General features: G+C 55.5%; 2 protein-coding genes across 3 annotated transcripts; both read left to right on the forward strand.

The window, feature by feature from the left end:
* Positions 1–453: 453 nt before the first annotated feature.
* Positions 454–4,739, forward strand: PHF23 (PHD finger protein 23). The gene is made up of 5 exons (XM_033091682.1): positions 454–650; positions 2,174–2,205; positions 2,360–2,452; positions 3,014–3,851; positions 3,956–4,739. Exons 1-5 carry the CDS (start codon positions 617–619, stop codon positions 4,171–4,173), a joined length of 1,215 nt encoding a protein of 404 aa, XP_032947573.1. The 5' UTR covers positions 454–616; the 3' UTR covers positions 4,174–4,739.
* A 468-nt stretch (positions 4,740–5,207) lies between these two features.
* DVL2 (dishevelled segment polarity protein 2) lies at positions 5,208–13,041 on the forward strand. Of its 2 annotated transcripts, none has more exons than XM_033089309.1 (15): positions 5,208–5,644; positions 7,882–7,951; positions 8,287–8,432; positions 8,563–8,672; positions 8,792–8,927; positions 9,045–9,135; positions 9,275–9,344; positions 9,438–9,577; positions 9,668–9,744; positions 10,369–10,436; positions 10,609–10,737; positions 10,858–10,989; positions 11,118–11,297; positions 11,686–11,904; positions 12,031–13,041. In XM_033089309.1, exons 1-15 carry the CDS (start codon positions 5,451–5,453, stop codon positions 12,477–12,479), a joined length of 2,211 nt encoding a protein of 736 aa, XP_032945200.1. In that variant the 5' UTR covers positions 5,208–5,450; the 3' UTR covers positions 12,480–13,041. The 2 variants fall into 2 exon arrangements, with proteins under 2 accessions (XP_032945200.1, XP_032945201.1); XM_033089310.1 differs by having other exon boundaries at positions 5,237–5,644; positions 8,563–8,660; positions 12,031–13,040.
* Positions 13,042–13,108: the final 67 nt, after the last annotated feature.

Below are 13,108 nucleotides of genomic sequence, written 5' to 3' on the forward strand. Positions count from 1 at the left end.
TCATCTTCCAGCAACCACTTCTCCGTTTGGCCGGAAGTGGGGCGGTCCCCCGGAGGGGAGAAAGAAGCTGCAGAATGAGGCAGTATGGTGGCCGAGAGTTCTAATGCCGGCTTTCCCTTCTTTCTTAGTCCCGCTCAGCCTACATTTCCCAGGAGCCTGCGCGCGCTCTTCCGTTCTACCCTCTGCTCCCAATCTCCCCGCCACTCCCCGGGGGAAGGGAGCGGTTTAGTGCGCCTGCGCCAGTCCGTGGCTTGATGGGGACTGAAGTTCCCAAGGTTTATGCAGTCCCCTTTCCGCTGTCCCCTGACGGACTACAAGTCCCTTGATGCATTGCGCATCGGCGCCCGCGTAGGGAGGGGGGAGGAGATGAGGGAGGGAGGAGAGAGGAGGAGGAGGGAGCAGGCGGCCGGCGGCGCGGGGGGAGGGGGCCCGGTCCGGGAGTGCGGGAGGCAGTGGTAGAGGGAGGTGGCGGCAGCGGCTAGCGGACTCGAGTCACCACCGGGCCGAGGCAGACACCTCTGTGGAACGAGGCAGTAGGAGTACCGAGCACCGGAGGCGGCACCGGGAGCCCGGGTTAGGGGAGGGGGGCGCCGGACCAAGAGGAGGGGAGGGGGCGATGCTGGAAGCCATGGCGGAGCCCAGTCCCGAAGGTGAGCTCTCGACCGGCACGGAACGCTGAGCCGGCGGGGGGCGGGTGAGGAATCAATTGGCAAACTTGGAGGTCGAGCCCCGGAGGGAGCGCGGGGAGGGGGTCGGGGGCCTGCCCCTGGTGGTGGGAGAACGACGAGTTGTGAGACCTTGGAGAAAGAGGAGTGGGAGACTAGGCTGAGGGTAGCTGGAGATTAGACGCTGTGTGTGGGGGGGTGGGAGCTAGAAACCGGGAGCTTGGGGGTTAGGGGCCGAAAGGGCCTCCGGCAGGTTGGGGCCCTGAAGCTAGAAGGCTGGGAGGATCTGGGGGCCGGAGAGTTGTTGAGGAGGGAGGAGGTAGAAGAGGACTGAGTGAGGAGCCCGGTAGTTCGCCGAGGTGGGGGAGTTTGTGGCGGTGGTGCCGGAGCTCCCGGTAGTTGCCGCCGGAGATAGCCTGGTGAATGTTGGAGGGGTGGGCAGATAGTTGTGGGAGAAGAGGGTGTCTGGGTATTGTCTGCGGTAGAGGAACCTGTACCGGGGGGTAGTTGTGGGGAGAGAGCCTGGAAGCGAGGAGAGCTGGGTAGTTGTAGGGGCGGTGGGGCGGGGTGGGGGTTAAGACCGGCGAGTTGCGGGGTGGGGGGGAGTTGATCGGCGAGGTTTAGAGCTTGGGAGTTGCGGAGCGGCGGTAGCAGCGGGGGTTGCCGTGGAGGAGTAGAGTAGCTGGTGGGGGGGGCTAGAGTTTAGGGGTCTATAGCCTAAGTGACTTAATGGTGAGTACGGGGGCCGTGGGGGGGGTCGGCGTCCGGAGAGAGCTCCGAAGAGGGCCTGGGGGCCCGGCCGGGAGCCCTAGAAGCTCGAGACGGGGAGGGGCCAAAGCCCCGGATGGGGGCGGAGGGACGGCGAAATTGTGGGGAGCGCGGTATGGGGGGGGCAGGTGGGGCCGCGTCCGGGTGAGAGCTCTCGGGTATGTCCCGGACGCGAACTGGCGTTGGATGTGTGATTCTGTGTGTGTTTAGGGTGGGGGTGAGGGGCGCGCCGGGCCTCGTGCTCGAGTAGAAGGGGCTGGAGGGCGGGGAGCGGTTCAGCGTGGTCATCCTGGACCCTGGGGGCCGGCGGGCGGCGTGTGCAGTCTCGGAGGGCCCGGGGCAGTAGAGCGCGGCCCGGCAGAAACTCGGGGCCCTGGGCGCATGTGAAGGACAGGGTCAGGCGGCAGCCCGGGCTCGGCCCCGGGAGCGGTATGGCGGGGTGGGGCGCTAAGAGATCGGAGTAGACGAGTCTAGAGAAACCGTGAGGGGGGGCGGGGCGCCAGGCCTCCGGTGGGGGGAAGGGGAGCGCTATAGCGAGGCCTGAGAGCGCGCCGCGCCCAGGCTCCGCCCCTCACGGGGCGGGAGGGGGAGCAGGGGCGGTTCCAGCACAGCTGGGGGCCTGCTGGCCCGGCTGAGGGACTTGGGAGAGCAGGGGATTTGCTTGGCATCTCCAAGGTTTAGAGGTGGGATTTTATACAGACTCTTCTAGTGCCTTGACTCAGCTTTTATTGCTTTCACAGATCCACCTCCGACCCTTAAACCAGAGACTCAGGTGAAGTTTCCCTTTACCTTGCAGCCTAGTATTACCGACCGTCCCCTTCCTCTCTCCCTCTCCCTCCTACCTTTTCCAGATTCCTCACTCCTGGGACTACCCTTTGGGAATGCCCCTCTTAAACTCCATGTGATACATATTTTCTTCCTTTCAGCCACCAGAGAAACGTCGAAGAACAATTGAAGATTTCAACAAATTCTGTAGTTTTGTCTTGGCCTATGCTGGTTACATCCCTCCTAGCAAAGAGGTAGGGACAGGAGGTCAACTGACTTGAGGGTGGTGGCCTAGGACTAGAGAGGGACTGTTGAGCAAATGGGACTGTATTTATAGGAGAAGGCTACCAGAAATTATATATGTAAGACTAGAGCAGTTAGAAACCCTGGTAGGAAAACTAGTATCTGGGGTGAAGGTGGACTTAATAGCGATAGATGGATTGAGTAGCAGTGAACAGTCTTGGGGTGGTGTTAATGGAAGATGCTTTTGGGTAAATTTTAGGAAGCTGAAAATGGTGACAAATGAGGCTACACAGAAAGGAAACTAAAGAAATACGTCTCTTGTTGGGGGATACAGCATTACAAAGGCAGTGGGAATTGGAGAGATGGATAGAATTTAAGGGCAGAAGTAGCATGGAGGTGCTCAAGAGGTGATAAGAATTGGGGTGGGGATAAATTGTCTGAGTACAGTGAGAATTGGTGATTTTGGCAGGATATTTGGGAGTAGATTGGTCCCTGGTTTTCAAGCTGGGTTTATAGAGGAACTGAGATGACACTGGGCCCCCTGCTGACCATGGTCTTGTCCGCCTTTTAAGGAAAGTGACTGGCCAGCCTCCGGCTCCAGCTCTCCATTGCGAGGTGAGAGTGCGGCAGACAGTGATGGCTGGGACTCTGCCCCCTCAGATCTCCGAACCATCCAGACCTTTGTTAAGAAAGCAAAGTCATCCAAGAGACGGGCGGCTCAAGCAGGTCCCACTCAGCCAGGACCTCCAAGGTCCACTTTCTCTCGTCTGCAGGCCCCTGACAGTGCTACACTGCTTGAGAAGATGAAGCTCAAGGACTCTCTATTTGATCTAGATGGGCCCAAAATGGCATCTCCACTGTCCCCCACATCCCTGACACATGCGTCCCGGCCCCCTGCTGCTCTCACCCCAGTGCCCCTTTCCCAGGGGGATCTCTCCCAGCCTCCTCGAAAGAAGGACCGAAAGAACCGAAAGTTGGGGCCCGGAGGGGGGGCTGGCTTTGGGGTGCTTCGGAGGCCTCGGCCAGCCCCTGGGGATGGGGAAAAGAGGTCTCGAATCAAGAAGAGCAAGAAGCGGAAGTTGAAAAAAGCAGAGCGGGGGGATCGACTCCCACCTCCTGGGCCTCCCCGGGCACCCCCCAGTGATACAGACTCTGAAGAGGAGGAGGAGGAGGAAGAAGAGGAAGAGGAGGAAGAGATTGCAGCAATGGTAGGGGGTGAAGCCCCAGCCCCTGTGCTCCCAACACCCCCTGAGGCTCCTAGGCCCCCTGCCACAGTGCACCCTGAAGGAGCCCCTCCCACTGACAGTGAAAGCAAGGAGGTGGGCAGCACTGAAACAAGCCAAGATGGAGATGCCAGCTCCAGTGAAGGTGAGATGCGGGTCATGGATGAAGACATCATGGTAGAATCAGGTGAGAAGTTTGGGGCTGAATAGGGGCAGCTGGGATGATGGGTATGGAGCTGTTGTGGATGCAAGAGCTCAGGCAGAACACCAAACAAACCTTCTTTTCCCCAGGTGATGACTCATGGGACCTGATCACATGTTACTGTCGAAAGCCCTTTGCAGGGCGGCCCATGATTGAGTGCAGCCTGTGTGGAACATGGATCCACCTTTCCTGTGCTAAGATTAAGAAGACCAATGTCCCTGACTTCTTTTACTGCCAGAAGTGCAAGGAACTGCGGCCAGAGGCCCGGCGATTAGGGGGTCCGCCTCCCAAATCTGGAGAGCCCTGACATTTCTAGGCTGGAACTTCCAAATGACAACATGACTTGGGAACTGAGCCTCAGGGTCCTCAGCCTATCCCCTGAAGCTTGGATATTGTCCCACTTCAAGGCAGGAGTTCCCAAGGGAGACTGGCTTGGACATGAGTTCCTTCCCTATCCTTTCCCACCTTGTGGACTTTATAACTCGGACGGACCCATTACATGTAGGGGTGGGAGGCTGCCTTGGTCCCTAGACACTTAATCTCTGTCCCTTGGACCTGCCACCCCTCACTTTCTGGGCCAGGATGGGAACTGGGATGGAATGGGACAGTTGTCTATAAAACTCTAGTGTAAATATAGCACTCCCCTCCCTCATCTTGTCTCACTCCCCATTCTACACAGGTTGTATTTTTAATTTTGGAATTCCGCTTTTGGGCATGGCAACTCAGAGGTGGAGTACCAACCAGAGTCTGGCCGAGGGAGGGAGGAAGACAAAGGTTCTTTCACTTCTTTTGTTTTTAATAATACTGGCCAGCTGTTTGTACAGGTAGCCTGCGTGTTGTAAATAAAGCAGAGTGGGCTCTTTTGTGTTTATAGCCCTCACTGACTGTCCTGCTTGGGAGGGAGACTTCAGAGAAGCTGGCAGGAGAGGGCTGGAGGAGGGCCTGAAACCCATCTTGAAAGTCCGAGCTGAAGGAGGACAGGGCTCTCTACCTCTCCCATCGACCCTATGGCTTCGGTTGGCTTTGCCGCGTCTTTGGAAGCTCACAACCCCACCTTGACTCTCCACACACGCTTCAGTGGATGAGGGTTGCTTGGAGTTCCCCACTTGAGTGGTCTTAAGCGGGGTGGGAGTCGGTTGCCTGCCCGGTGAGGGCAGAGGCCAGTTGAGCCAGGGTATTCGGAGGACGCAGGTGGGGACACATTTGGGGGCGGGGCCATTGAGGGTTAGGAAACCGTTGCCCAAAGCAGCGATCACGTGGCGGGGGCTCTGGGAGGGGCCGGTTCTGTCACGTGATCAGAAGGTCACGTGGCGGCTACGAGGATGGGGTGGGACGGCTTGGGTCACGTGGCATGGAGGTGGGCGGGGCACTGAAAGGTGTTCACGGCGGCGGCCGAGTACGCGGCTTTGGGTCGCGCCCCGCGGCCCGCCACCCTGCTGACCCCCCGCCTTTCTCCTAAATCTCTCTCGCACTGGGGCGGTCCCGTCCGCGCTCGCTCGTCGGTTTGCGGGTGTGCGCAGGCGCGGCGGGGGAGATTAGCTCTGTTGGGTGGGCGGCGGAGCCCGAGAGCGCGCGGGCGAGACCATGGCGGGCAGCGGCGCGGGGGGCGGTAGTGTCGGGGAGACGAAGGTGATTTACCACCTGGATGAAGAAGAGACTCCCTACCTGGTGAAGATCCCCGTCCCCGCCGAGCGCATCACCCTCGGCGATTTTAAAAGCGTACTGCAGCGGCCCGCGGGTGCTAAATACTTTTTCAAGTCTATGGATCAGGATTTCGGGTGAGCGCGAGGCCTAGACTGGGGCTGATGGGGTCTGTGCTGGAGTTGATTGGGCAATATTGAAGGGCACAGGCCTAGTCTGGTCCATACTGGGATTTTTTGGGCTATAGTGGATCAGATTGTACTAGGCTGGGGTAGATTGGATATCCCAGGACGGACAAGGTTATTATGCTTGCACAGATTGAGGCTCACGGAGCTGTAGGACAGACTGGGCTATACTAAACCAGAGTAGAGAAGATTAGGCTATACTGTAATAGAGTGGGGCGCACTGGTTTATTTTGGGATATTTTAGACTGCAGAGGTAGATTAATCTATTGTCTGATAGTTGAGTACATTCTGAGCAGTCCTGTAATACACAGGGATATTGTGGGATACTGTGGAATCTTAGATTGAGCTATATTAGTCAACTTGGGACGTTCTGGCCTATACTAGGGCAGCCAGGATTGTTTTGGGACATTCTAGTCTGTATTAACGCAGAGAGTGCTGTATTGGGATGTTCTAGAGTAGATTAGGCTATCCTGGAGAAACTTGGGCCATTCTGGTCTCTATTGGGTTTTATTGGTTGAACTTAGTTTGTACTAGGGCCTAATTTTTGTTGGGACACTCAGGAGAGGATAGACAGAGCTGTTGGGGTCTATGCTAGTACAGACAGCCGTTTGGGGATAGTCTAGTTTATATTAGTGCAGATAGCTAGCTCCATGTGGTGACATTCTAGGCTGTGCTAGAATAGATTGGGTTATCCTGGTATAATTTGGGACATTCTGGGCTAAACTGGGACTTTAAATGATGCACAGTAAGCCCTTTTGTTTTATAGCCTCTGGGACTGAACTGTCTGGGTTCTCAACCTCAGCTCTTGAAGGCAGGCTGAATTAGGCTGGGGTAGCCTGGGTTCTAGGAGAGCTGAATAGACTGGGCTTTGTCTAGAAAGATTGTTTATCTTGGGAAAGTGGTACTGGTTTGGGAGTTACCTTGGATTTAAATCAAGGTTCTTCTATTTGTTAGCAGTGTAATTGGGCAATTCTTAAAACTTCTGTGCTTTGATCTCATCTGTGAAACAGAGATAATCAGAGTAAAATGCTTAGTACAGGTGCATGGCACACAGTTAAGTCTTGGTTAGTGGTAATTGTCAGTACTGAGTCTGACTAGTCCATAAACTAGGTTATAGTAATACAGAATGGAGTAACTTGGCAGGCTGGGCTATGCTGAGACTGGATTATGTTGTGAAGAATACAACATATGCTGAGACAGATTGGTAGTGACTGGGCTGTGTTGTCACAACTGAAAGCAAATGGGATTAAGTTAGCATATATCCAGGCTTCTAGAACCATATCAGGCTAAATAAAGGGTTAATTAGACAGGATGGCCTAATTTGAGGGTGAGGATGTGTATATGTGAGAGCTTCTGTCCAGGGCAGAGAGCCTTGTAGTTCATATGTATGTTCCTTTAGTCAACTAGTGTTCAATAGTATTTACCAAGCATCGGGTACTTTGCTGTGTGGCCAAGACATGGTATTGAATAGAATAGGCATTAATGATTTCATGTGGTGGTAGAGAAGAAGAGGCAAGTCCAGTCCATCACAAGGAACCCATGGGACAGGTGGCCCCAGGGCTAGGCTTTGGGGTTTGTCAGGAAGACCAGATTGCATGGTGCAGAGTTTTGTGCCAGGTGAGGCATGGGAATGGAAAGCTGGTCCTCACCTCCCCTTGGGAGCTCTCAGCCTAGTGAGAAAGTACCATTCTTTGGTCTAATGGGTATTTTTAAGCAAAAACAGCACACTTAGCTCTCTGGAAGCGAGTTAGAGAAAACTAAGAAAAGCATAAGAGTAGAGACTTAGATGAGAACCAAAGACTTGTTTGGGTAAGGTGTGTGAGGAACAGGGTTGAAGTTTGGGGGAGGCTGCCAGCAAGGCTCCTCACATTTGACAGATATTTTGGGCACCTGGGGTAACCTTAGGAGATGGACTTTGAAGTTGGACTGAGAGGTTTGAATCACACTTGAGATCTTTGGAGCAGCATTGAGCCACTGAGGATGAGCTGGGGAGAGAAGGAGAAATAAGGAAAGGGAATTGAGTTTGGAGATGTCTTAGGTATAAGAGCAAAGTGTTTTAGTATGAGAAGAGGACTTGGACAGGGTAGGAGAACATAAGCATCCTTGAGCTGGATAAAGATTGGGAGAAACTTTGGGGATGCAAGTGGGGGGAGCTAGTCCAGTCTCACTTTCATCCTGTCTCTCGACAGGGTGGTGAAGGAAGAAATTTCAGATGACAATGCTCGCCTTCCCTGCTTCAATGGAAGGGTGGTCTCCTGGGTAAGGGGCCCTGGCTCTGAGGGCCCAGTCCCTCCTGCATCACTAAGCTCCTCCAAGCTTCTGTCTGGCCTTGTAGCCCAACTGTTGTTGTTTAGTTGTTGGAGGCCCTGGCTCTTTGCTTCCCTACCTATTTGGAGAGAGCCAGCTGGAGCCCCTTAGCCTTCTTTCTCCTCCTGGAGCCTCTAATGCTTGCTACTGCTTTTCTGTGCTTTTCTCCAGGCTCTCTCAGACCCTGTCTCCTTTTCTAGTCCTTTCCGTCACTCCGATCTCATATGCCTCACTTCCCAATTGAACCAGTTTTGTTTTGTTTTTTTTAATCATTTACACCCTTCTAGCTTGTGTCATCAGATAACACCCAACCTGAGATGACTCCCCCAGCCCAGGAGCCTCGGACAGAACTGGCACCTCCACCCCCACCATTACCCCCTTTGCCACCGGAAAGGACCAGTGGCATTGGGGACTCCAGGCCTCCATCCTTCCAGTGAGTCTTTGGGATTCTTGAGTCCAGGGAAGGGAGGTGAAGAGGGAATCCAAGCCCCTTGGGTGGGGAAGCCAAGGATTTAGAGCCCTGTCCCACTGGCTCAGGTTAGCAACCATCTCTGCCCATCTAGCCCTAATGTGTCCAGCAGCCGGGAAAATCTTGAGCCTGAGACGGAAACAGAGTCAGTAGTGTCTCTGAGGCGGGAGCGGCCTCGCAGGAGAGACAGCAGTGAGCATGGCGGTGAGGGGGGCTGGGCCCTCCCAGGTTGACTGGAGTTGGGAAGGGGTTGGGTCAGACCCAAGCCTTGATGAGGGTAAGGAGCATGAGGCCTGGTTCCTGAAGTTCCTGTTCATACTCAGCTGGGGGCCACAGACCCAGCGGCCCCTCCAGGCTGGAGCGCCACCTGGCTGGGTACGAGAGCTCCTCAACCCTCATGACCAGTGAGCTGGAGAGCACCAGCCTGGGGGACTCAGATGAGGATGACACCATGAGCAGGTATGACTCCACAGATCTCTCCCCAGGGCACCAGCCCCTGCAGCCAATCCTTTCATCTTTCTCTTGGCCCCATGACCACCTCCACCTGCAAGTGCCCCCTTCCCAACCTCCTGACAGGTTCAGCAGCTCCACAGAGCAGAGCAGTGCCTCTCGCCTCCTCAAACGCCACCGGCGGCGGAGGAAACAGCGGCCACCCCGTCTGGAGAGGGTGAGGGGGTGTCATGGGACCTTGGAGAAGTTGGGGGACTGGGCTTTGGTTTAGGGGGTACAAGGGCACAGACAGAATCCCAGGGCTTGTCCCCAGGTTGTTGAAGACAGTCTAGCTTCTTTCCCTTTTCCCACCATAGACCTCGTCCTTCAGCAGCGTCACCGACTCCACCATGTCTCTCAACATCATCACAGTTACACTCAACATGGGTATGGAGGGAGCCTGGGGTTGGGGGGCTGATCTCCAGAGCTTGGGGGTCATGTGGCTTGGGCTTCCCCTCATCACATGGACTCCCTCCACAGAGAAGTACAACTTCCTGGGCATCTCCATTGTGGGCCAAAGCAATGAGCGGGGAGACGGGGGCATCTACATCGGCTCCATCATGAAGGGTGGGGCCGTGGCAGCCGACGGGCGCATCGAGCCAGGGGACATGCTTTTGCAGGTGTGCTGGGGCAGGGCCACCAGCGCCAACTCGGGCAGGGGCTCTCAGCCTCTCCCGCCCTACCTCTGACCCACTTCCTCTCACTTCCAGGTGAATGACATGAACTTTGAGAACATGAGCAACGACGATGCGGTCCGGGTGCTGAGAGACATTGTGCACAAGCCAGGGTGAGCCTTTGAGCCGCTCTCAGGTCCTCAGTCCTCTCGTCCTTGCCTTTTCACCTTTTGTTTTATAGTTTTAAAAAGTAGTGAAACAACACGCAACTAGAAAGTACATAAAACAGAAAACATGTGACGTAATGAGTAATTCTAGAGTGAATGAGTTCCGCTGTCACCACTGCCTAGATCATGAAATAGAAGATTGCTGATACCCTAAAAGTTTCCCCCAGTGTTCCTTTCGACTCCCACCCTCCTCACTGTCCGTAGGGGTAATCACTGTCCGGATTCTTTGGTCATCACTGTGATAAAATCTGAGCTTCATTTGGTAGTTTTACCACCCATGCACGTATCCTTGAACAACAGTTTACTTTTACCTGTTTTGGGGCTTTCTCTGAAGGGAACTGTACAGCGTGTGCTTTCTTCTCTGACTCAGCAGTATGTTTTTAAGAGTTAGCCATGTTGGTGAGTCACTCCCATTGTGGAGCCTTCCAGCCTCACCTCCTCGGGCCCAGCCATGTCTGCTCTTTTCCTCTCTCCCTTTCTGTCCCTCAAGCCATTCTCATTCCAGGCCTCCGCTCTCCTGAGGGCGCACTCTTCACCCCTGCTTGACTGACCTTCTCCTCTTCCCCACAGCCCCATCGTGCTGACTGTGGCCAAGTGCTGGGATCCCTCTCCCCAGGCCTATTTCACTCTCCCCCGAAGTGAGTGGTGCTCGGGAGGGCCTGCCGCGGAGAGCATGGGAGAGCTGGGATCTGAGGCTGGGCCCCTTGGCTATGGGGAATGGATGGAGGAAGGTCAAATCGGAGTCAGGGAGGGACAGGGTGGCTCTCTGGGACTGGGAAGTGATCATCTCGGTGGTTTTCTCTGTCTCAGATGAGCCCATCCAGCCAATTGACCCCGCTGCCTGGGTCTCCCACTCCGCTGCCCTGACTGGCACCTTCCCAGCCTATCCAGGTTCCTCTTCCATGAGCACCATTACATCTGGGTCCTCTTTGCCTGATGGTGAGCCCCCAGGCCCCCCTAATTCTACTCCCTCCAGAGAGTCCCCCAGCAGTGTTATAATCCCATCTTTCTTTGGTGCTAGGCCCGGCCTTGCCTCTGATTCCCTACTTCTCTTGTCAGGCTGTGAGGGCCGGGGTCTCTCCATCCATACAGACATGGCATCTGTGACCAAGGCCATGGCAGCTCCAGAGTCTGGACTAGAAGTTCGGGACCGCATGTGGCTCAAGATCACCATCCCTAATGCCTTCCTGGGTATAGCTGGGCCCTGGGCAGGTGGCATGGGAAGGAGAGGAGGCCAAAGCTGGGAATGGCTCAGGCAGGAGTGAGGCAGGAGTCAGGGAATAGAACTTGAGACCATTTTCTGCTCTGGGTGATCCCAGGATCGGACGTGGTAGACTGGCTCTACCATCACGTGGAGGGCTTTCCTGAGCGGCGGGAGGCCCGCAAGTATGCCAGCGGACTGCTCAAGGCGGGCCTTATCCGACACACCGTAAACAAGATCACCTTCTCTGAACAGTGTTATTATGTCTTTGGAGACCTCAGTGGCGGCTGTGAGAGTTGTGAGTGCCCCTCTCCAACCCTAGACTTTGCCCAGAAACCAGCCAGGGCCACTGTGGACTGTTGAGCAGTATGTGTCCTGCACTAGACCCTAGCACTGGCCAATGACACATGTTCTGCTGGACAGGCTGTGCGCCAGGTACAGGGCTATGTCTGCTGCGGGGAGGGGGCGTCTCTACCTGAGTCTCATAAAAGCATTGGTACTTGTGGCCCTGGCTGACTTTTTGCCTTGATAGCGGTGACAAGTGGGGAATTTCCTGTTGGAGGTCTTCATTGTAACCCCTGTTATGGATTGTTCTGGGGAAACAGTTCCCAATTCATCTTCATTCAATGTCTTGGTGTCCTGGCCTCTCGAAGCAGTGATTCTTAGTCTCTTCTCTTATTTTCCAGACCTAGTCAACCTGTCTCTGAATGATAATGATGGCTCCAGTGGGGCTTCGGATCAGGACACCTTGGCTCCTCTGCCTGGGGCCACCCCTTGGCCTCTGCTTCCCACCTTCTCCTACCAGTACCCAGCCCCGCATCCATACAGCCCCCAGCCCCCACCCTACCATGAGCTCTCGTCCTACACCTATGGTGGAGGCAGTGCCAGCAGCCAGCACAGTGAAGGTAAGTAACTGCCAGATAGAGGGGTGGGGAGCTAGGGGAAACCAGGGAGGAGAGGCAGAAGCAGGGGCTAGGGAGGCTGAGGGACCCTGGGCTAGGACTCAGTTGTTCCCTCCTCTCCCCCAACAGGGAGCCGGAGCAGTGGGTCCACGCGAAGCGATGGGGGGGCAGGGCGCACAGGGAGGCCTGAGGAGCGGGCCCCTGAGTCCAAGTCCGGCAGTGGCAGTGAGTCTGAGCCCTCCAGCCGGGGGGGCAGCCTTCGGCGGGGTGGGGAATCTGGTGGCACTGGTGATGGGGGCCCTCCCCCCTCCAGGAGCTCCTCAGGCGGTGCTCCCAATCTCCGAGCCCACCCAGGGCTCCATCCCTATGGACCACCCCCTGGTATGGCCCTCCCGTATAACCCCATGATGGTGGTCATGATGCCCCCACCTCCCCCACCAGTCCCTCCAGCAGTGCAGCCCCCAGGGGCTCCTCCAGTCAGAGACCTGGGCTCAGTGCCCCCAGAGCTGACAGCCAGCCGCCAAAGCTTCCACATGGCCATGGGCAACCCCAGTGAGTTCTTTGTGGATGTTATGTAGAGCCCACTGGGGCCATGCTGGGTCTCTACCCTGGGCCTGTCCAGTCAATGCTTGGTGCTCCTGTCCTGTGATTGGGTGTTTTGTCACTCACATGCTTATTACTCCTCCAGTGGTGCCTGGGCTCAGCCTGTCCTGTGGGCTGCTGCCTGCTGTGAGATTGTTGCCACTGTGACACTTACCAGCAGTGCCTGGTTCCTCCCCCTCCCCTCGGGGGTGTACAAGGGACCTTTGGTTATTTTTAGCTTTATTGTTTTTTGTAAGCCTTTTGGGGGGGTTAAAATAGACTTTCCTACATTTTTTGGACTATTTTTTTAGTAGGCATTTCCTCTTTTATATGAAGAATCCCCGTGTCCTGGGCCCTTCTCTTAACCCCAAAATGTGACCTCCTACTCCATTCACCCAGTCAGCTCTGTCTGCTACCCTGGGAGGAGGGGGGTTGGTCACCCTTGACAGCAGTCAATGCTGGGGTATTTGGTATTTGGGGGCCGTGTAGCTGCTTTTGTTACTCTATTTATTTTAGTCACTTATATAAAACACCAAATAAAGCAATAGGGGCAAACTCCCGTTCCTCTGGCTCCTTTCTTTGGGAGGGAGGCAGGCACTGAGGGAAAGGACTGAGTGAGACACCG

This window comes from Rhinolophus ferrumequinum, chromosome 21, assembly GCF_004115265.2.
Source record: "Rhinolophus ferrumequinum isolate MPI-CBG mRhiFer1 chromosome 21, mRhiFer1_v1.p, whole genome shotgun sequence".
Lineage (NCBI taxonomy): Eukaryota > Metazoa > Chordata > Mammalia > Chiroptera > Rhinolophidae > Rhinolophus > Rhinolophus ferrumequinum.